We start from the raw sequence: 22,553 nt of genomic DNA on the forward strand, positions 1-22,553 counted from the left end.
GATCGTTTGGACATTGGGACATGGCCCACTCACTTGGGCCTGCTCCTGACAGGAACTTAAACCACTCAGTCATCTGCTGGCAAAGTGGCACGGGACAGTGCCAGCAGTCCTGGGGACTACTGGAGTGTGTTGAGGAGCACTTCCCACTACAGGGGGAAGTGGAGAGCCTGACCAGAGGAGAGGCACTGCTGGGCCTGCTCTTTGCATCTTTCTCTCTCAACAGGAGTGACGTGGATTTCAGGGGGGCTGGCCACTCGCTGCATATGGAATTGGATGGATGGCAGCACTCAAGGACTTGTGGTCAAGAGCTCGATGTCCAACTCAAGTGGTGTCCAAGCAGGGACGAGTGTGGTTTCTCAGGGTTTGGTAATGAGACCAGGAATATTTAACACCTTGTTGGGAGACATGGGGGGAGCGACTGAGTGCATCCTCAGCAGGTTTGTGGATGGCACTGAGCTGAGTGATGGGCTTGATGCTCTAGAAGAAGGGATGCCATACTGAGGGACCGGGAGAGGTGGGTCTCTGCAAATATAGTATTCTGGGCTGCATGCAGAGCCATGTGGCAGCACGCCAAGGGAGTGGATTGTCCTGCTCTGCTTGGTTCTCATGACACCAAGGCTGGGGCACTGCATCAGGCTGTAGGAGCCACAGCCTAGAGAAACACAGGGACCTGCTGCACTGAGTCCAGAGGAGCCACACAGACCATCAGGCACCTGGAGCCCTTGCCCTGTGAGGACAGGAGGAGAGGAGAGGAGAGGAGAGGAGAGGAGGCTACCAGGTGACATTCATTTAAGAAAGAGGAGGATAATTGCTTAGGGTGGGTAGGGATGGGCGCAAAGGCTACTTACTAAAAGATGAAATCAGGTGTATTTGATTAGATATTGGGAAGGAAGCTTTTCCTCTGAGAGGGGTGAGACACTGGAACAGGTTGTCCAGAGAAGATGTAGAAGGCATTTCTGGGGTCTCGAGCTAGATGATTTTAAGGTCCATTCCATCCCCAAGTGATTCTAAGACTGATGGCACGACTCTGAGTTGTACCAAGTGGGAGAACAACATTTGAGATGAAAGAGGCAGGGACCACATCAGCAGCAAGGCCTCACAAATGGCCACTCCCAGGAGTTGGATGTTTCACGAACAAGGAATGTTTGTGGCCCCACAGGGCTCTGGGACACGGCATAAAAGGCTGCTCTGCTCCAGGCTCTGCATCCTGGTCTCTGGCCTCCCTCTCCTCAAGGAACGAGGTAAGCCTGAGCCCGCTCCATCCCTCCCTGTGGGCTGAACTGCTGGCATGGAGGCTGCCCAGGCTGATCCTTGGGCTGCCTCCGCTTGGCCCTGACACAGAACTGCTGAAGGGCCGTCAGCCTCTCCACGCTGGTGACTGGGGACAGCTGGCAAGAGGGGGCTTTGTTCCAGCAGGAGGGGATCCGTGGGGCTCAGCCTCAGGGGGATGAGTGCCCAGCAGGGTTTGCCCCTGCCGTGGGGGAACAGAATGTCCCAGTGCATGCCCGGACATCTCTAAGGCAGCCGTGTCTGCTGTGCAGATGGGCTGTGAGCAGCCTTTCCACAGGGGCCTTAAAGCCACTGTGCTGCCTCCTGTTCCTGCAGTGGGGCGGCTTCCGTCCGTGCCATTCCACTGGCAGGGCTCCAGGAGGGTGGTGGGAGCTGTAGGCACCGAGTGTGTTTTGAAGAGCAAATGTGTCCCTGGAGAGAGCTGGGGGCCAGAGAGACTGACAGAGTGATGCTGAGGCAGGTTGTTGGTGCGTGCTGTGTGTTGCAGCTTTGCCTCCTGCTCCTGAGAGATGTCTTGCTGCAGACCCTGTCCCCCACGGCCCTGCGGCCCCTGTGGCCCAACGCCCCTTGCCAGCAGCTGCAGTGAGCCCTGCCTGGCCCGCTGCGCTGACTCCACGGTGTACATCGAGCCTTCGCCGGTGGTGGTGACCCTGCCGGGCCCCATCCTCACCTCCTTCCCTCAGAGCACAGCCGTGGGATCCTCTCTGTCAGCTGCTGTGGGCAGCTCCCTCAGCACCTCGGGGGTTCCCATCTCTTCTGGGGGCTCCCTTGGCCTGGGGGGGTCAGGCCTGTGTCTGCCTCTCTCCCGCTGCGGTCAGATCTGCTGAGGCCGGCGCACCGTCCCCTTTGTCCCTGCCTAAGGGGCCCGTCTCTTTCCCTCCCTGACCCCTGCACACGTGTTCCTTGCTCTCTCTTCTGTGACGCTGCTCTTGCTCCTTCCCATTAAAGCCTTTGTGCAGCAATCTTTGTGAGCTGTGGTCCTTCGTTCTCCTCGTCCATCAGCTGCCACCTGCTCTGCAGGGAAGATCCTTCCCCCTCTCATGGCAACAAATGGAACCCCAACGGTGGGGAGCTGCCCAGTGTTGGTAGATGTCCTTGGACTGATTGCAGAGCAATGGAAAGAAATTGGCAGGGAAGAGAGGAAAAGAAGCCGCAGATGAAAGGAGCAAGGAAGGAGCAGTGGACAGGGCACACAAGTAATGCCACACAGAGTAAGCTGCTGTCACTGTGGGAAGGGCCCAACCTGGAAAGAGCTGCCCAGAGTGCGTGTCTTGCCTCCGTATTTTGCATCTGACACAGGAGCCAAGAGCCCCAGAGCAGCCTCCTGTGCCTGCCCCATTTGGAGTGGGTGGTCTCCAGCTCAGCTGTGTGTGATTCATCAGAGAACAGTCCACAAGTGACCCAGCAGCAGAGCAGAGCTGTGAGGGTGTGAGCATGCTGAGGGAAGGCCTGAGGGGACAAAAAGGCTGAGGTCCCACTGAGATTTGAACTCAGATCACTGGATTCAGAGTCCAGAGTGCTCACCATTACACCATGGGACCTTCTGCTTATGTCACCCTCTGGCCCCTCACTCAGCCAAGCCTCTCTCAGCCTTATGCCCCCAGCTGAGGCTGCCTGTCTCTCCATCGCCTCGGACACCTATCACCAAGTGCAGCATTCCTGCACGGCCCCCAGGCACTCTCTAAGCACACCTCCCTTCAGGGCAGCCACACAGCTCCTTCTGCAAGCCTGCCATGGCCTCTCTTACAAGTGCCACGCTCCAAATTCCCAGAATCTTGTCTTTCCCAGACGGTAACAAGCTCTTTCTGACTCAGGCCAGGCCTTGGGAAGTCACCAGCACACAGCAGAGGCCCCCGTGCCTTGTCTTCTCCAGCCCAAGCCCCTCCAGCTCCTTCAGGACTAAGGAGAGGGAAACATTGCCCCATCTCTATAAGAGGTGAAGAAAGACCCTTTGGGCATCCCAGGAAAGGGGCTGCAGAGGCAAGGAGAAAGGACAGGTGACACACCAGCTCCTGCAGTCTGCTTTTGCCAGGGCTCACCTGGCTCAAAGCCAGTCTGTGCCTTCTGGGCTGGTAGGTGCCCAGAGTCCTGGGCAGGAGGCACGGCTGTGGGAGCTGGAGCAGTGGCTCAGCCGATCATCTGTGGGAGAAGAACGTGCAGAGGGATGAAGCTGTGCTGCTCGGGACCAGGAGAGGCCAGGCCGTGTGGAGCCAGGCTGAAGGAAAAGCCTGGTCTGCCTTGGCCAGGAAGTGACCGAGCCCTGCTCACCTGCTTGGAAAGCAGCTCTGCCAAGCACTGCCCCGCAGGGCTCCCGCAGCTCTGCTGCTCCCTGCTCCTGCCAGCCACAGCCTGTGCTGCCTCCTGCTCCTCCAGTGCCCACGGGCACCGCCTCCCGCACTGCCACCTGACAGCTGTGCTCCTGCAGCCTCTCACCCTGGCTGCCCCCTCCTTCCAGCCCCCGGCACACACCCCAGCTCCAGCTCCAGCTCCTGCCATGTGCCTGCGCTCCTCTGGCTCTGACACGTGGCCTTGGAAACTCACAGCGCTGGGTGCTCATAAGGGAGCCACTGCAGGTCTGGAACACAAGTCCCTGTGTCAGGTGACCCAGCAGCGGTGCATCGGCGGTGAAAAAAGTGCCTTAGCAGAGGATGGTTTCGATCCATCGACCTCTGGGTTATGGGCCCAGCACGCTCCCGCTGCGCCACTCTGCTCCTCCTGAGGCCTGCCTGCCACTGCCCTCACTGCAGCCTCGTGCTGCCGGCCACTGCTGGCCCTCCCTGCCTCCCTGCCTCTCTGCCCCACCAAATACACTCCCGGAATAATTCATCTCCCTTGGCCGGCCGCTCCACACCTCCAGGGCCTGCCCTTGCCCGTCTCCCACACCTCCCAAACAAAGCCCTGCACAGACACTTGCCCTGTGACCACCCACGCCGCCACCGCTGCACGTGCTCAAGGCACCCCCGGAGGCAGCCTGCAGCCTTGGGGCTTCCTACACATGAGGGCACCTGAAATCCAGCCACATCCCGACGCCTGCAGCCCTGCCCACAAATCCAGCTCCGCTCCCAGCACGCTGCACGACCGCACCTGCCCGACAGTTCAGTTCTTTGCTGCCCAAGGAGGGACACGGCTTGTCTTTGCTTGGAATTGCCAACAGCAGGAATTCTCCTCTTTTAGCCGTGCAGATTCTGCTGTCTCAGCTCAGTGCTGCTCATGGTCACCAGGCAGTAAAAGCTGAGAGCTCTAGGCACTCTGTGCCAAGCAGGTTGTCAAGCTGCAGCTCCTTGCCTTTCCCCCCCCCCGCCCGCCCGGGTGCTAGTGCAGGGTGATGAAATGCTCATCAGCTTCCAGGTGCTGCTCTGCATTTTCCTTTTCCTTCCTCATTGATGCTGACAAGGTCTCTGAGCTTCTTTTCCCTTGCAGGGCTTCCCCCAGAGCGAGTGTCTTGGCTGCAGGGCATGGAGCTGGCAGCAGCAATGGGCTTCTGTCGCCTGCCCTTACCTGTGCCCCTCATCAGGCTTCTGCTTGCCCTGAAGAAGGGCCCTCAGGAGCCAGGCAAGGCTGCAGCAGCTCCTCCCTTGCAGCCAGAGCCCAAAAGGGGCGTGTGCCCCGTAGTTGGCAGGATTCGAACCTGCGCGGGGAAACCCCAATGGATTTCTAGTCCATCGCCTTCACCACTCGGCCACAACTACCTGGTCCTCCCCTTGTTGTCCTTCATACTGAAGACTATGCATGATTCTCTGCAGGTTTGCCTGTGTTGGACTGTGCCCATGTTCTTACCTGGGTTTCCATGGCCCATTCCCTTTGCTGGACTCTGCATGAAAGTCCATCCCACTTGGGTTTTCCTCCATTCTGCATTGTCTTTGATTCCATCCTGATTTTCCTCTGCCGGATTCTGTGCATGGTCCTGCCTGGGTTTTCCCCCTGTCCTGGGCTATGAGCACTATTCCTCTAGGCGGTTCCCCCTGTGCCAGGCTCCATGTGTGATTGTGCCTGGATTTTCCCCTCTGTGTTGGGCTCTGCACACAATCCTGCCTAGGTGCTCCCCTCTCTGTGCCAGGCTCTGTACAGTGTCCTGTTTGGGTTTTCCCCTATTCTGTGCTCTGGTCTTATTCCCACCTGGATTTCCCCGCAGTGCCAGATTCCACTTGTGTTCCCATTCAGGTTCTTCCTCTTGCTGGACTCCAGGAATGGTCCCACCTAATTTTTCCCTCCAACTGGGTGGGTAGGCTCTTCATTTGGTCCCACATGCTTCACTCCTATTTTGCTTTCCAGCCTTGGTCCAGCCCAATTATTTTTCTCTTTGGTGGATGGCATGAACAATCCTGCATGGGTTTTCTCCCATGTGCAAGAACTGCAAGACTTTTGGCACAATCCTGCCCAAGTCTTCCTTGCCATGTTGGACTCTCTGTGCTATCCCACTTAGGTTTTTCCTCGTTCAGTATTCTAGCCTTGATCCAGAATGGGTTTTGTTCTGCCTCATGCTGGACTCTGTGCTACTCCACCCAAGTTTCCCCCCTGCCCCATTCCAGACTCAGGGCGCAATCCTGCCTGTATTTTACCCCAGTATGCATTCTGGCCTCGATTCAGGCTGGGTTTTTTCTCATGATGGACTCCATGCATGATCTTCCCTGGGTTTTCCACTGTACTGGACTTCAGGTGCAGTTGTGATTGGGTTTTACCCCATTCTATATTCTGGCTTTGATTCAGGCCAGATTTTCCTCCATTCTGGCTTCTGGACACATTTAAATTATGGCTGGAGTACCCAAATCCTGCTGCTCTGTAAGTGTTGTACAGCCAGAGAGGGAGACAAGAGTCTGGCATCTCTCCCCAAAAACTGTCTCCTGGTTTGTTTAACCAGGCATAGATATAACTGTGTAATCCTTGGGCCTGTACTTATGGAGAAAAGGTTTATTTGTCTCCTGTGGGGTTGTTCAACATATTTTCAAAATTATGGAAACCGTTTTTATTGAAATGCCAGAGGTGCCAAATGCTCTCCCCAGACAGAGCTCAGAAGTGGTTAATGCCCATTTTTCCCAATCTTTTCAGGCAGCAGCACTGGAGGTCTTGCACCCAAGCATGCCTGAGGTGCTGAGCACTGACAGGAGGAAAATAAAGGGATTGGGCAGTAGGAGGTTGCACTGCTCCTGTAACCCCATACCCAGAGCTGTGCTTTATAAATCCCAGGAGATGCTGCCTGGGATTTATAAAGCACTCAAACTCTGTTTGAAGCTATGCATCTCTCCTGCTCCCTCTGAAGAATTATTGCTCCCTTTGTTGATCTTTTCTAATGATGTTATTGTTGTTCTTCTTGTTGTTGTAAATTCCCACTCAATTTCCTCCACAAACCTTTGCTTCCCAGAGTTGCTTTAGGAAAGACCCTCTGGCCCGGGGAAGGTGCTTAATCCTCCTGCCTCATTCCCAGTCCCCAGGAGCAGCAGGATATGTGCTGCCTCCAGCAGGTCAGGCAGAGATGCCTTTCATTCCTTATCTGCTGCAGCTTGGCTTTTCAATGAGTGTCTGGGGGTCTGAGAGAGAAGTTATTTGGCACTCCAGGGCAGAATTAGCTCTGGTCCCACTAAAAGCAAGATTAATAATTTCATCATTTTCTCTCCTTTGCTGACACCATGTGGTGAAGCAGCAGCTCTCAACATTTTCAGTGCTGATCCTTGAACTCCAACTCAACTGAGGCTGAGGACTGATTTGAGAAAAATACCAAGGAATCTTTACACTGTACTTTCAATTATTCTTTACTCAATTGTATCTTTATATTGTATATTTAAATATTCTTAGGATGTGTTAGAAACAGTTGTACAGAATAAAAAATGAGAGTCCATCTTAAAATGGCTATCGGAACAGGATGATCTTTAGGAATGATGCCTTCCAACCCAATGATTCTGAGATTCAGATTTCTAATGAATTGGCTTCCAATTGGAGCATCCTCCTCATGACTCCCACCGCACCTGGCTGTTGATTTCTGCTGCAGAAACCCCAACCTGTGCCTAGGTGAGGACTGCTTTCCCTGCAGAAATTTAATTTCAGAGTCTCAGGAATAGCCTCTAGAAGCTCTTTTCCTTAAGGAAAGGGATGCACATACCTGCCTTCAGGGCACCTCAAGTCTGACCCACCTGTTAAAGTTTTCCATCAGTTCTGGCTGGGTCCCTGTACAACTTTGAACTTAATCCAAACCATGAGCTTTTATTTTAAAGCACCTCTTAGGGTTATTGCTTGGGATTTAATTTATGTGAGGGAAGATTCCCTTGGCTTTAACGCTGCTGATGGGTGGTGTCCTCAGGCTGGAAGGGATTTGGGGTGGGTAGGACATACCTGTTGGATGTGTGCAAGCTCTGGCAGGTTAGCACCAGGAATTGCTGTCTGAGCCTCTCCAGAAAAACACTGTGCCAGCATTCCCAAGTGCCAGCTGGTTTCTTGGGGTATTTTGGGGTGTCAGTGGGGTCTGCCTGGGCTGAAGCATCTCCAGGTGCCTGTTCAGAGCAGCTCACCACAAAAGAGTCACAGGCAGACCTTTATCCATGTCCATCCAAGCACTGCTCCGGCATCCCAGTGCCCATTGCTGGGTTCTCATCCCAGAAATGTTTTACAGTTTTACAGTGTTTTGCACACTGTATGCCATGGGCAGGACACTGCAGGATGCAGCGCATCCCCTGGAAAGGAGGCACACGAGATGGTGGTTTGCATTCTGTGGCTCCTGGCCACCTACCACCCCACGTTCCCTGGCCAGCCAGGATGCATGGAGGAAACATCAAAGGAACATTCCTGCCAGTGAGTGGGAGCTGCCGAGGGCTCTGCCCAGCTCTGAGCCCAAAAAACCGGCCCTGGCCTCAGCATTCCCCGTGATTTTGGGCTGTAAACACTTGCAGGAAATGCCCCATTGCAGGACCAGCTCTCCCAAACACTTTTGCCACAGCCAAGGATGGTGCCTGCAGGGAAAGAGGGAGGATGCATGGGGATATCGGGGAGCAGGGAGGGGAAGGGAAAGACCAGGTGAGGGATAGGGCGAGAGTGGACGGAGGAAGGATAGAGAGGGGATAGAGAGGAGACGGGTTGGGTAGCAGCACAGGGACAGGAGAGGAAGGAGGAGGGTGGGTCGTTGGTGAAGGAGGAAGGGGGTGTGAGGAGTAGGGGGCCAAAGGGTGAGGAAGGAGGGTGGTACAGGGGGGAAGAAGGCAGAGCAAGCTGGGGTACAGGGCCCAAGGCCCCGTCCCTCACCTGAGTCCCACTGGGGGAGCCCGGCCAGTGCACTCTGAGTGAGCCAACAGCGGCAAGGGCAATTTCCGCGGTTTAAACCACCCCAGTCCCGCCCCGCGCATCTGCTCTGGGAGCCCGCGGCCCTGAGGCAGCCCAGCCCCGCTAGAGCCGCGCCTGCCCTGCCCCTGTGCGGGAACGCTTGTCCCAAGGATGCGGCGGGATGGTTGCTCGGGCTGGCCCTGCTCCTCACCCCCGAGCCGGCCCAGAGGCTGCTCCTGGCGCTGTGCGGAGCCCGGGGCGCTGAGGTGGGGCCGAGACTGGGACCGAGCGTTCTGCTCCTTCTGGTCCGGCTGCTGCCGGTGTCGGCTGGGTGTCTCAGACAGTGCCGCCTGTCTCCTGGCGGACGGGGCGCGGGTCCTGGCCCAGAGGACCGAGGAAGGATTGGGGCCGGGATCGGGATCGCTGTGGGCGGGAGGAGCCACTCCGGGACGGGTATTGGGCTGGAGCACGGTGCTGCCGCTCCGACCACGGGGAGCTGAGGCTCTGCCCAGTGGGCGGGCACGGGAGAAGGGCTGCGGTGGCGGGCGCCTGGGGCAGCCACCGGAGCGCGGCTGCGAGCGGCCCCAGGGCCCGCAAACCCCACAGCGCCTCCCCGCCCCACAGTGCGCCCCCTGCCGGGCACGGCCGGCACTGCAGCGCCCCCTGCCGGGCACGGCCGGCTCTGCAGCGCCCCCTGCCGGGCACAGTCTGCACTGCAGCGCCCCCTGCCGGGCACGGCCGGCACTGCAGCGCCCCCTGCCGGGCACGGTCTGCACTGCAGCGCCCCCTGCCGGGCACAGTCTGCACTGCAGCGCCCCCTGCCGGGCACAGTCTGCACTGCAGCGCCCCCTGCCGGGCACAGTCTGCACTGCAGCGCCCCCTGCCGGGCACAGTCTGCACTGCAGCGCCCCCTGCCGGGCACAGTCTGCACTGCGGCGCCTCCCCGCACCAGGGCCCTGCCCACGGCACCCCGGGCTTGGGTTGGTTTTGTGTTTTTATTGTTTCTTCATTTATGTTCAGGCTGAGCTTGTCAACGCTCACAAGAGATGACAAATTCCTTTCCAAGGGTTCCAAGTGACCGAGCCCAGGTCACAGAGTCCCAGAGTACCCTAATCTGGAATCTTTTTCATTGGTGTAGGCAGGGAATTGGTTTTGAGAAAGGCCAAAGCTAAAGGATGGGGTCTGATGGAAGGAGAGGGATTCTGTGTCAAAAACACACTGGGAAAAATGAATCTGTGGAACAGCTCATTTCCTCTCCTGGACTGGCTTTTTTGTGATCTGCTGTGATTCCAACTGCTCCAATAGGATTTTCAACCTGTGGGGCTAAAAGAAGCTGCCAGGTGGCGATCATGACAGAAAATAATGGGGAAATTCTCTGGGTCAGGCAGTGGAACCTCTCCATAGTGTCCCAAAGGTCTGGCACTGCCCAGCATTCCAGGCTGGTGTGTGCGGGATTCTAGCGCAGTCCATCCATAGTGTTCCTGTGGATCTGGCACTGCTCAGCATCCCTAACCAGGGTTTGGGGGTCCCAGCACAGTACCTTACACTGCTTCCTCAAACTCTCTTTAACCAGGATAATTTTGGGGGTAGGAGGACCCAAATCCAGCAGCACTGGCTTTAACCACTTCTCACTGAATTCCTGCTGCCAAAACACAGCCTGAAGCTCAGCTCCCCTTCCCCATCTCAATTTCTCCACACAACTTGGAAATTGGACTTGGATTTCCCAATCCAGCAGGGCAAAAATTCTGTTCTCCTCCTTGTATATCCTAATTGCAGTAATCACCGAAAAAATAATGAGTAAGAATTAAAAAATGAAGAGATAATAAAGAAGAGCTGCCAGCTCCAACCAAGGGAACACTCAAACCCCTTACCAATGATTTGCTTTAATTACCCAATTCAAATGAACCAATTAAAACACACTGATATGGTATTATTCTCTTTAATCGAGTTATGAATAAATATTGCAGAACATGAAAGGAACCTTTACACCCTAAAAAAGTCTTTTAAGGGCTATACAGCACAGGGCTGCCCTGTACCTCCAAACCAAGGAGGATAAGGAGTAAAGAAAAACCCAGACTGACATTCTGGGAGATCCATGCAGCTTCTCCCATCCAAAACAATCCTTGGTCTGAACACAAGGATTCATCTGTGAATTCCACAAACCTGTGACATCAATATCCTCACAGTCCTTTTTATTAAAGGCAGATTTCCATGGAGAATTAATGAAATACAGAAAATTTAACTGAAATGTAAATGAACAGTCGCCTCAACCCAGCAGGCTGCAGCATCCAAAAGAAAATGAACAGAAGGATTATGAACAGGGATCATCATCAATCCCAAATCCTTCATGTGGAATACCACTCTGCTTTCTTTTATAAATCACCACTTACCTTAGCGGACAAACCCTTCAGCTTTGCTTCAATTTCATCAAGTTCTGAGCTGTGGCCACCAAGATTTTACTGCACTGTGTCCATGGTGGGATTCTGGAAAACACGAAGCGTATGGTCCTCTGGAAATGTTCCCAAGGAACCACACTGACCTAATCTCTGACTTCAGCCCAGAGAGAGACCTCTTCCCAACATCTCTGGATCTTCTTGGTATATCCTGATGGTTCCCACATTGATACACAACAGGTTCCTCTGCCCAACGTGTTGGGAAGTATCCCCAAGGTGCCACAAGAAAGAAGCATCTTACAGATGCAGAGTCTTGGGATTCAGGGGATAAAAAAGGAGTTTTCAGTCTTTTGCATCTCTCACTCTGTCAGCTTAAGCCTCAGGCAGACAGGGAGAATCACAGATTTTACAGATCCTGGTCTCACTTCAGTTTTTCTGCAGGTACAGTCTGACAGGGAGTGGGAAGAAAACAGGTCAGGATGGATAGCCTACTTCCAGAAAACCATCAAAATCCACAAACCACTAAATAGAGCTGTAAAAGACGCATTTCCCTGTGGACTGAGAGCTCAGAGTGGCACTAAGTTGAAGCACAGGCTAGACCTGCCATGAACAGACTGTGGAAACCCCAGAAGTAAAAGCTACTTGGCCAATTCCACAAAATATTCCAAAACTAGGCTCCTGAAATATGACCATTTCTACTTTCACCTGGTGGTGGAAGGATGAGCAATGAACTTTCCTGATGAGTATTTTGGGATCTGCAGCTAACTGCAGTGGAAAACAACCAAAATCCAGTTATTTCCCACAACTGGAACAGAAAAGAGGGGGGAAAGGACACAAGTGCACTCCTGGCACCCATCACCTTGGGATCAAGCCCCTCCAAACCACCATAAGCAGAGACTAAATGACAAAGCCCTGAGGACCAAATTGCTGGGATTTATAAGAAAACTGATGAGTTTTAATTTGGAAATAAGCCCAGTTCATGTTTGTCTCATCAGGCAGGCGCAGCCAGGTGCATCTGCCAGGAGACAGGTCCCCACTTTCAGAGTAACCTGTGACGTACAGGGCTGTGGCACAGGATCAGCTGCACTTACCTGGAAAAGGGAAGGCAGAGAGGCTCAGCAGCATTCCCAGGCTTGGCTAATGCCTCCACAGCCTCACCTGTCAGTCTGCATCACCAGGATTTTTAATGCCCCTGCCTCAGCCTGTTTCCATTACCCACCACACAAGGAAACACTGCAAACCCCAAGAAATCCCCAATGGCCAGAGGAAGCCGTGCCCTGCGCCTGAATGGCGGCTGAGGGAGGAAAACACCTGCTCAGCTCCCTTTTAATCGCACCTCTGATGGCCAGAGGAAGCCCTGCCCTGCACCTGAATTCCTTTACTCCATTACAGAAATTCATAGTAAGCTCCTACCGTGTTTCTGCATGACAGCAGAGTAGGTGTACACCCACAAAACCATTCAAAAAGGAGCTCTGTGCAAACAGCAGACGACTTAAAATTCTCAGAACTCATTCATCTTTGTGTTCTTTGAACAGGAAAACCACAAAAGGGAATGATCTTGATTAAATACACGATATCTGCTCCTTTTAGTTAGCTTCTCTTTAAGAAGGGATGGTGTGAACATGCACACCATTACTGCAGGATATATACAGGATTGAATTTACAAAGATAATATCTTTAATGTGACTAATGCTGTACTCTAAAAGCCAGACCAGCTTTCAGGATATGCAGGCTGAAGCTTTGATCCTCAAGGCAAAATACAGCTTCAAACTCGTGATACAAGTTTAACTTGCAGAAGTTAATCAATTATATCATCCGAAGAGGTTTGTATCTGCAACACAGAGAGGGAAGATTCAGTATGTCATTAGAGAGAGGAAAGGTGGGTTCAGCAGGATGCACAGGAGCTGCTGGTGGTTCAGGAATGTGAAAAATTATAACACGGCACCGAAAAAGTATATTTATCAACTCTCAGTTTTCTGTGCAACTTAAGAACTGTTCAGGTTTAAACAGTTCTTAATCTGAATTTAATTTTGAAAACTGGTGTTTGTATTTCAGTGGAATGTTTCTGTGTCTGAAAGTGTCTCTTCAGTTTCATTCAGCTGGTCTCATAAAAGACATCATTTGACCCTCCAATTTCTGTAATTATAGCATGACCATAAAAACTTTTTGATTCAGTAAGGAAACTCACAAAAGAAAAAAAGAGTATTTTTATATTTCTACAAATAAATTCCAAAACCAGAAATCAAACAAAACTTAAAGCCTTAATGAAAGATAAAATAAATAAAAAGAGGGCATGATATAACGTGTCCTTTCTTTTCCAAGTCACAAAGTTGCCTGCTCGAAAAGGCTGCTATTTCAAAAGGATTAGAAGCATCTCCTCATGCCCAGTGGGATGCACATGTTCAGAAGATAAATGTTTAGAAGCTCTTTCTAGAGAGATAAAGTTCAGGGGGAAAAACCATTTATTTCACCTTTTAGTGCACAAGACACAATATCCTGGGATAGGTTCCTATCCCAGCTGTCCATTTATCATCAATTATTTGACAATTAAAAATATTTGTTCCCACTTCTGTGGGGGATGGGAATACCAAGCAATGCAAGGAATCAGCCTCTCCAGATCTCTTTTTTTCAGCTGAGATTTAACAGGAAGCTGGAAGTCACAGATCTCAGAGAGAAGGAAGTTTCTGTATTACAACTACAGGTATATTTCTCTTACATGAGAGTAATCACTGATAGTAAAGTTGTGTATAACTTCCCTTAGTAGGGAAGGGTTAATGATGTGAGAGCAACTGAAGCATGGAACTTTAAACCTCAACAGGTTTTAAGCAGCTCTATTATTAAAATTCATATTTATTCCAATCTTGTGCAATGCTCTTGTGACAGCTCAAAGAACTTTGATCTAAAACAAATTCTTACTTTAAATACTGCTAATCCTTCTGAAAAGGCAAATTAAACTGGCCTCAAAGAAGGCTGAAGTACCCACTGTTCCCCAGAATGAGGCCCCAGTAGAAGAGTCAAGGGAAATTGCATATAAAAGGCAAACACACAAGACAAAAGGTGTATAAGCTGCAAATTAGGAATGGTCACTTGTGTCTTTGCGTGTATGCACAGAATGAGGCCACTTGGGGGCACTGATCTTAATAACTGGACAGTTATTAAATAAAAACTAATGAGGTCAGTAAAACAGCAAGCCACCAATGTGACACATCCCAACATCCTTTAGTGGGCTCTTGGAGTCATAAACAGTGAAGCTTCACTTCATGAATAGTATTTATTTGTATCATGAAAACTTAGTGTCCATGAAAAATTGAAAAAAATTGGACTGCTCTCTTTGATGTACACAGGAAATGGTAGAGGCAAGGGTGGAGGGAGAATCAACAAATAATCAAGAACATAAACGTTTCTGGCAGAACTTAGAATTAATCTCAGAACTTCTGGAGGCCAATTTAATATTCAAAACATCCTTTCCTTTTCTAGATGGCTTTTTCCAATGTAGGTTTATTTATGCAATTAGATGGTAGGACTTGGGAAACATTTTAATACCAGCAGCACTTGAAGCCAGGCCAAGTTTACCCAGGTAGCTTAATTTATTGGGGGGAGTTTGGTTTTGGTTTGGTTCATCTCTAGACAAACCCTGATAAAATAGCTTAGAAGGATTCAAATAACGTAAAACTTCAGTCCCCAAAATAATGTCACAGGTACCTTTACTATGCTTGAGAAGTCACTTCCAAATGCATACACTGAAATTCTGGCCCCATGCCTTACAGCTGTTCACATTTTGCTAGAGAAGAAGCAGTGCACTTGTCTGATTTTCTCAGTAAAATGAGAAAAGGCTGAACCATTTCCCATTTTAAAATATTCACTAGTTTCCCAGCTATGTGTTCAGCAGTTTCTTATGTCTCTGCTAATAAAGACTTAAGTGTGCTAGAAGCATTTTTTCATTAGAATAGTGCATTTTCAAGTTAAGCTTGCAGTTTGAAAAAACTTGTAAAATACCTTTCTCTTCTTAAAAAAATAGGTAAATATGGAGGAAACCAATGCAGGCACCACTGAGAAGATTCTGATCTCAGCTAAGTGCCTCTCTGATGCTGGCTTGTGACTGCTATTCAAAACTGGCAGTAGCATTTGTCATACATTGAGACTGGCAGAAATTAAATACCAGCTCATTTATGTTTTGTTTGCTTTTCCTTAGAAGCCTGAAGACATCTGCCTTTCGTGGTGTAGCGTTCAAAAGGCAGAGAAACAGTACATGAAAATCCAACGTACCTGTCTCCACTGTAAGCATCCCTAATATGTTAGTTATCAAAAACATGAGCTCTGCTTTTACATCTACTGTCACTTGCAGAGATCAGAGCCTATATACACCTTACAAATTTTCACACAAATGAAACTGCAAGTACCTGATCCTGACATCTGTTTTAAACAGGATTTGCCAAGCTGCCTCCCAGCTGAAATACAGAGCCACGAGAGCTCAGCCATCCATCACTGGCTGCAGATGTGCTCGTGCTGCGGTCCCTGGCACAGGAACTGCCCCACACTGAGCTCTGCTTGCCAAGGCTGGGGCTCTCTCTGCCGAGGATGGCAGCTGGTTTGGGTACACCGACGTGTTCCTGCAGCAGTGCCAATGATGACAGAGCAGCTGGGCTTTTTAACCAGAAGTTAATGAATTAAGGTCTAACAGGACAGGATGTGGAATTGGGTGCTATTACACACAACTGCAGAGCCCTGAGACATTCAGAGGCTTCTGAAGCAGTCAGTGGTAGAGTCTTGGGATGTTAAGGCTCTGCAACAAAGGTTTAGTGGGGAAGATGCTTAAGCTTTAAATATCAACTCTAAACACCTGATGGTGATGGAAGCATGAACAACTTTTCTTTATTCCTTTCCCCTCTGAATTTACTTGTACTCTATAGTGGGGCTAGAAAAAGAAAACAAGGCAAACACTGTTCTCCCAAGCTCTGATCCTTGGTTCTCTGCCCCCGCCACAGTGCACACAACTTTGCTTTAACATACCTTCAGCAGGGTTCAGCTCTGCTGTAGATGTTTTAAAATGTTTCTATTATAGACAGTGCCTGCAAAACACACTGAGGACTTTTCTGAAGCAACAGTTGCTAGCTCAAGAAAAAGAAAAAAAACACGAGGTGGTGGGATATCCAGGTTGTTGGTGTGTGTTTTATGTTTCCCGTGGCTCTGTGTCTACAGAGAACATTTCCCAAGGAGGGAGGAGGTCTTTTGGTGTCTTTTTGAATCAAGCAAGCAAAGGAATTTCCACTTCATGATCACCAGACATTCTTTTGAGATAAACAGGAGTGAATAAAGATCCTACATTCCTTTAAGCATACAGAATAAAAATCACTAAGACTCTGAAAGTTTATAAATGGAAAACCATCACTAAGGAACCAAGAAGTCTGGCTTCCCCTTTGAATGCTGCTCTCAGCCTCAATGAGACACATTTTTTCGTTCAACTTTCTCACAATATTCACCTCACTACACTTGCCAGCATGTTTGGCCAAATTAGAGAAACTGCTGCAGAAACCATCTGTTTGACGTTGCTTACATATAATAAAGTATGGCTCAATACAATGTATTGGAAATGTTTGGGGATCTTTACATGGGAACCAAAAGCTGCAGTGCTGACTCAGGCACATCTCCCGCTGATGTCAGTGGGAATTGCACCTGAATGAGCTCTGCTGGAGCTGATACAGAGCTCGCTCTGCAGTGCCTGCCACTGACAGGAGAACATATGGTTACAGTTTAACCATACCAACTGTAATGGAGATGAGAAGGACATTTTATAGCATTTCTGGCTTGCTGCTCTTTTATAACTATCGAAAACACTTAAATGATTTGTACACGTCTGCTCTGTAACAGCTTTTCCCAGCTCCAAGTGAACACTGAGAAACTGCTCCAAAGTTAGGTCTTACCTCAACAGCAAGAGTTTATCTGTTGATATAAAAACATGAACACCAGAGAGACTACATGCAAAGACTAAAATAAAACTTCATGATTTCCCTACAGATTGTGCTGCATTGTCTCTGGGTGAGAATGCAGACATTTCAACACATCCCCAGCCTGAGGCAGAAATAAAGCCTTTGTAGAACGGACTCTGTCAGCCTAGTAGTAGGATACCTGTGACAGCTGCCACATCAAAAGACAGTGGCTTCTTAAATTTGACTCCAAACGTAGGTGTTACAAAATTACAGTTTCAGTAAGTGTAAAAGCCGAGTGTCACTCAGGTTATAGCATCAGTGAATCATGATCAGCAAAGCAGCACCTCCAGGGGGATAAATCAATTCCCCAACCTCACATGAGTTGCAGAAGGCTGAAGAATGGCAATACTGAGAAAGCAGGCAAGAGAAGCTATGATACATGCTCCCACAAATCTTAAGCAGTTACAAAGAAAAGGGATTCTGAACCGCCAATAATTCCTAGAAAGGGGCCACATTAGAGAACCAAATGCAGAGTAGGTGAAACATTTCCTTTTGCAACCCACTAATTAGCATGCACCCATCACTGAGGTTGCAATTTGGCTGCAGCTCTCAGACATGTGCCCTTTTCCTTCTAATAATACCACTAAACTCCTGTGTTTTGCATTACAGAGCTGCTTCTCCCCTCAGTTTACCAGCCGTGGGAAGTCTGGGTGTCAGATCAGCTCAGCTGGCCAGAGCAGGGTGCTAATAAAAGGCTGTGGGTTTGATCCCCACATGGGCCATTCACTTCAAAGCCAGACTCAATGATCTTTGTGGGTCCTTCCAACACAGAACATTCTGTGATTCTGAAATTCACTTCCACATCATGTCTAGAGAAACTGCACTCCTTTTGCTCAGGCACAAGGACACAGTGAAAGCTTAAACCCACTATATGGACTGTTGTTTCATGTGATGAAAGGCAGAAGTAGTTGGAAATTGAAAATATGAAGGCCAGAAGATCTCACTCCAAATCTCAAAGTAGTGCAGCTTTGTATTAAGTAATCACCCTCACTGTCAGATATTCCCCAGAGTAGACCTCTGGGTAGGGATCTTCCTGCATTTAGGTGGCCAGGATAGAAATTCTGAGAAGTTTCAACTGCTTTGGTTGACCGAAGGTAACAACTTAGTGTTTGGCTTCTGATTTGGGCAAAAGCCAATGCATGGTCACTTTATAAATTATTGCTCAATTCCCCCCTGAAGCAAACAGTAAACAACATTTGCATTCCAGTAAAGGGAGCCTAGAGAATCAATGTGAGGGACACAGCACCCAGGCTGGAGTTCACTGGCAGACAGAAGACTCTTCCTGCTACTCTTTGTGAGGAGATTCTCCCACCACTTGTTTAGCCTCAATGCTTGATTCCTTGCCTGTACTCTGTGTTTCCTATAAACCCTCTTGGAAGAGAATCCATTTACACACGGATGGTTAGGAAGAACACTGAATTATCATTAATATTCTCCACAGTGCAGTCTCATTTACAAGGCTTCTGCAGACCAAGAAAAATGTATCAAACAGACTTTGATCCCCCAAAACATGGCCCTAATACCATATGAAGGTGTCTGTCTACCATCCACAGAATCACAATGTACAATTAGGAAACGGTAATAGAATAAAATAATCATTCCTGAACTATCATGCCTTGGAAGACACTAAGTGTTAGAAAAAAATATTTGAAAGCTGAAATAAGGATGTTTGGTTTAGAGAAATCATCACAGAAGAGGCACCAACGAAAATTCCAATGCAACTGTAAAGCAATTAGGTTAATTAACATACAGAGGCACCATTAATTTATCTATCATAGCAATTCCCACTTTACCGTAACATTAAAAAGCTGTTGGTCTGGGTCAAGTGAAAGAACAGTTGTGTCACTGCAGTTATTCAAAGGAACATGAAGTCTGTAGTTACACACAGTAGAACACGAATTTTAGGGAATACTTACCTAGCACAGAAAAAGCAGTTACAGCTTTTGGTAACTGTTGGTTGGTGGAAAAATAAGGTCTACCAGAATGGTGATTCCTGAATACTGCTTACCTTCCTTATGACAGATCACTTGACAGACCTTTGTTCTGCCTTTTGTGTGAACTAGTGTGCTTTTATAGCTCCTTCTTCCAATGAGACAAAAGGTTTACATAAAATAAAGCAAGTGGGAATGGTAAGGAATGTGGATTGCTGCTGTAGCTTCTTCTGCTTTATAAGACTATGGGAAGGAATGCAGTATGTACCTCTCACCTCAAGTGAAAGCAAGTCCAAAATAATTCCATGCTGAAGCTTACAGTTAAGCCCAGACAATCAAATATTGGTTATTTAACTTCTGACATCCCTGTGTTACCTTGCCCTTGTTGCTTCCACTCTTGCTCTGTTGTTATATCTCACATTTCTCTTTTCCAGCTGGAACTGTAATTCTGTTCCCAGGGGTGACTGAGAGCAGGGCAGCCATCTGTGGGTCAGTGCTTTTGCCTGGATCATCAGTGCACAGCAGTCAATCTTCGACCTGCCTCAAAAGCCCCAAGTCCCAAAGCGCAGGTTGGCACAGAAGGGAGGTTTTGTTCAGAGGAATCTGACCAGAATGGTGTTGAAAGCAAGAGCCTGGCCATACTCAGGGTGAATGGGATAAATCAAGAATGGGACAGGCCACTGCCTGCTTCTCTTCTCACTGTGCATGTTTCTCATCGAGGAGCTCAGAGCAGCAATCCCAGAGAAAAACCAAACAAACATTTGCAAAGCTACACAAGGAACTGAACTTCAGCTCTGGGCTATGAGCAGTTTTAACACTTCATCAAAGGAGATGAGAGTTTTACTTTGGACAGTAGACTTTATTAGAAATTTTCTCCTCATTCATCAGTAAATTCACATTAAAATATGCTGAAGGCAGCTCAGTCTAAACATCTGACATTCTGCCGTAACAACAACTTCCAGTTTAAAAACTAGATAACTGATTCAGGCAGATAACTCGAAACACGTAAGAAACGCAAACAGAAAGCAGCATCTTAAAAAAAAGGGATGAGCCTGAAAAACTGATACATTTCAGATGGAGTTGGGGAAAAAAACAGAATCAGCCACCCCAAGATGGGAAACAGTTAAATGAGAACTCCAGACGCTAAACAGATAAATAAACATTATAATCACACATACATTAAAAAGAAAATAAAGTACTTAGAGATCATACCACATAAAAATTATAAATTTGTTCCAAAAAAGAAAGTGACAAGCTTTCTAAAATATGAATATCCTAAATTCTTGGGACAATGAGCACTTTGTTATAAACTGCAGAACTTTGGAGGGACTAGATTTGGTTTTGAAAACAATGAACAGCACCTTACTGTTACCAAGTCCAGGAACTGATCTGACACATAAACCATTTGTTTCCTCTCATGTTTTAAAACCACACTCTCTTCTTCTAGACAATAATCTGCTTTTTTTAAACATTAAGAGCTTTTAAATACTATAGGCCTAATTATGTTGAGTACTGAACACACAGAACTCTCAACAACTCTGCATATCAACATTAAAATATTTTTCAAAAGTCACTGTCAAGACCTTTCTTTTGCTAATTCATTTTTATTTATTGGAGTAAAGTGTAGGAGAGAGAAAGAAAAATGAAGATCATAATATTGAAAAATGCTCTGTCTGCATGACAGTGAATCTTGTAGGTGAGATTTTTCTATTGGCATTTACCAGAGGCACCAAAGATAAAACCAATCAATGTATGGGAGATGAGAATTATAGCCTTCAGGACTGTAAACACAACAGGCAACAGGTAACACATGAACCTCAATCAAATTAATGTTTTCACATTCTTTAGTAGTCCCCCACAGTGATCTGCTTTCACTGGTTCAGAAAAAAAAATATACATTAAAAATTAAATAACACTTAAGTGTCCATCACAAAGATTTATATTTTGCTGTAAACAATTTTCTGCCATTTGCATTGATGAAGTCCAATGTGAGGCTAGAGGGTTCTAGATGTCTTATTGGTACTGTAAATAATTTTTCAGAGACAGAGGCAAAGGTAGAATTTCTATGTCATGCAGGCGGTCTCTGCCAAGAGCAAAACGAATTGATCTTCGGCACAAGTCCATTAAAGGCAGGGGTTCCGCTGGAGAAACAGGAAAAAGAAAAGAAAGAGTTAATTTTTCACCATCGCCACTGACAGACAATATTTTGTTTATTAAAAGAGATTCTGTATTCTATTGATCAGTCATAAAGATAGTAATGGTATTGGGAAAACCTTCCTATCTTGAGGCAATTAAGGTAATCAATTAAGAAGCCAAGGCAGAATTTTCTACATTTCACCCATAGCAGCAAAGTTTCACACTGAGCTTCTTTATCTGCGAGGTTTAAAACAATAATGGCAAACCACTCTTCAGGCCACTCTATCAAGCATGATAAGTTCCTACATTTCCAGATCTCAAACAAGACAAGGAGTTTCTAGTGTGTTTATAACACAACATTCATCATGTTGTGTTAACAGGAACTACACTGGCAACTTCTGACCTTTATATCTCAGCTCCTTCTGCATCTCAGTGACTGGAAATGGCACTTAGGGGTAACTAAACTTGTCATCCAACAGTGCTTTTCCTGCAACACTCTCTTAGCCTTTCTTTCTAGGAAGTCCCTGGGAAGGAAAAACCTAAACAAAACACCCTCAAAAATCTAGAGGAAACATAATCTTTTCCTCTGTGAATAAATCCGTGGAGGAGGATTTGGCTGACTGGAAGGCAGAGTGTGTGTTCCCATATGTATGCACACAAACACCCCCAAATATATATAAACAACATCTTCAGATGTCTTAGTTAAATTTAATCAAAGTGAATTAAGTATCTGCCAGAAATGCCTTGCTGATAGCACTTAAGACTGGAGAGCCAAACACTGACCCCCAGCACCTCCAACCACCTCACTCCTATATCCCATCCTGGCCTGCAAAGCTTGCACAGAATTGCAGGAACATCATAAAATCTCCACCTCATAGTTGCAAGAATCATCTTTGTGACTGCAGTGTTGGCAATGGAAATCCTTTTGCCACAGGAGCTGGAATAAAGCTGTGAAGTCTTGTAGCACTTACCACTATCTTTAAGAATTCCAACCAGATGGATTTTGTAGCACATGCTAGCTTAAAAGGGTAAGAACTTAAAAGATTAAAGGAAACTTTTATTCTTCACACGATGAAACAGTAGTAGCCTTAAAAACCTTACTAGCACTTTCAAATGGAGGGGAAAAAAAAGAACTGTGCCTATACTGTAGCGGTAACAGTTTATAAACTTGACAGATTTCTTACAAGTGCTCAACATTGTACAGCATTCAGTGGTTTTATCAAGATCTGTTTTATGTGCCATGTGCAGATTTACACACACTACCTAGTGGAAGGTGTCCCCTCATGGCAGGGGCATGGAACCAGACGACCTTTGAGGTCCCTTTTAACCCAAACCATTCCATGACTTTATTCTATAATTCTGTGTTAATCTATCAATCTGTCGGCTGATACTTTCAAAATTACTTGGGAAAAAAAAAATCATTACAAAGCACAAAATACCCAGTTAAAGACTGGTTGTATACGCTAGAATTGTCTGCTCTGGTGACACACCACTGACTTAATGGATTTTCCATCATTTATCCCAGCATCACATTTGATTTGTGTCATCCCATGGTTCACTATGATATTTCC

General features: G+C 47.8%; 1 protein-coding gene and 3 non-coding genes across 6 annotated transcripts in view; all 4 read right to left on the reverse strand.

Annotated features, from left to right (window-relative positions):
• Nucleotides 1–2,759: 2,759 nt before the first annotated feature.
• Nucleotides 2,760–2,831, reverse strand: TRNAQ-CUG (transfer RNA glutamine (anticodon CUG)). The gene has a single exon. It is a non-coding gene; the product is annotated as a tRNA-Gln (tRNA).
• A 1,098-nt stretch (nucleotides 2,832–3,929) lies between these two features.
• On the reverse strand, nucleotides 3,930–4,001 carry TRNAM-CAU (transfer RNA methionine (anticodon CAU)). The gene has a single exon. It is a non-coding gene; the product is annotated as a tRNA-Met (tRNA).
• Nucleotides 4,002–4,897: 896 nt separating this feature from the next.
• On the reverse strand, nucleotides 4,898–4,979 carry TRNAS-AGA (transfer RNA serine (anticodon AGA)). Its single transcript has one exon. It is a non-coding gene; the product is annotated as a tRNA-Ser (tRNA).
• A 14,705-nt stretch (nucleotides 4,980–19,684) lies between these two features.
• Nucleotides 19,685–22,553, reverse strand: part of SPSB4 (splA/ryanodine receptor domain and SOCS box containing 4) — a 78,356-nt gene continuing 75,487 nt past the window's right edge. For all 3 annotated transcript variants that reach the window (XM_066326240.1, XM_066326242.1, XM_066326241.1), the window contains one exon: nucleotides 19,685–20,987. In XM_066326240.1, coding sequence (XP_066182337.1) covers nucleotides 20,860–20,987 — 128 coding nt within the window. In that variant the 3' untranslated portion in view covers nucleotides 19,685–20,859. The remainder of the gene's footprint in view (nucleotides 20,988–22,553) is intronic.

This window comes from Sylvia atricapilla, chromosome 10 (genome assembly GCF_009819655.1).
Source record: "Sylvia atricapilla isolate bSylAtr1 chromosome 10, bSylAtr1.pri, whole genome shotgun sequence".
In the NCBI taxonomy this organism is placed as follows: Eukaryota; Metazoa; Chordata; class Aves; order Passeriformes; family Sylviidae; genus Sylvia; species Sylvia atricapilla.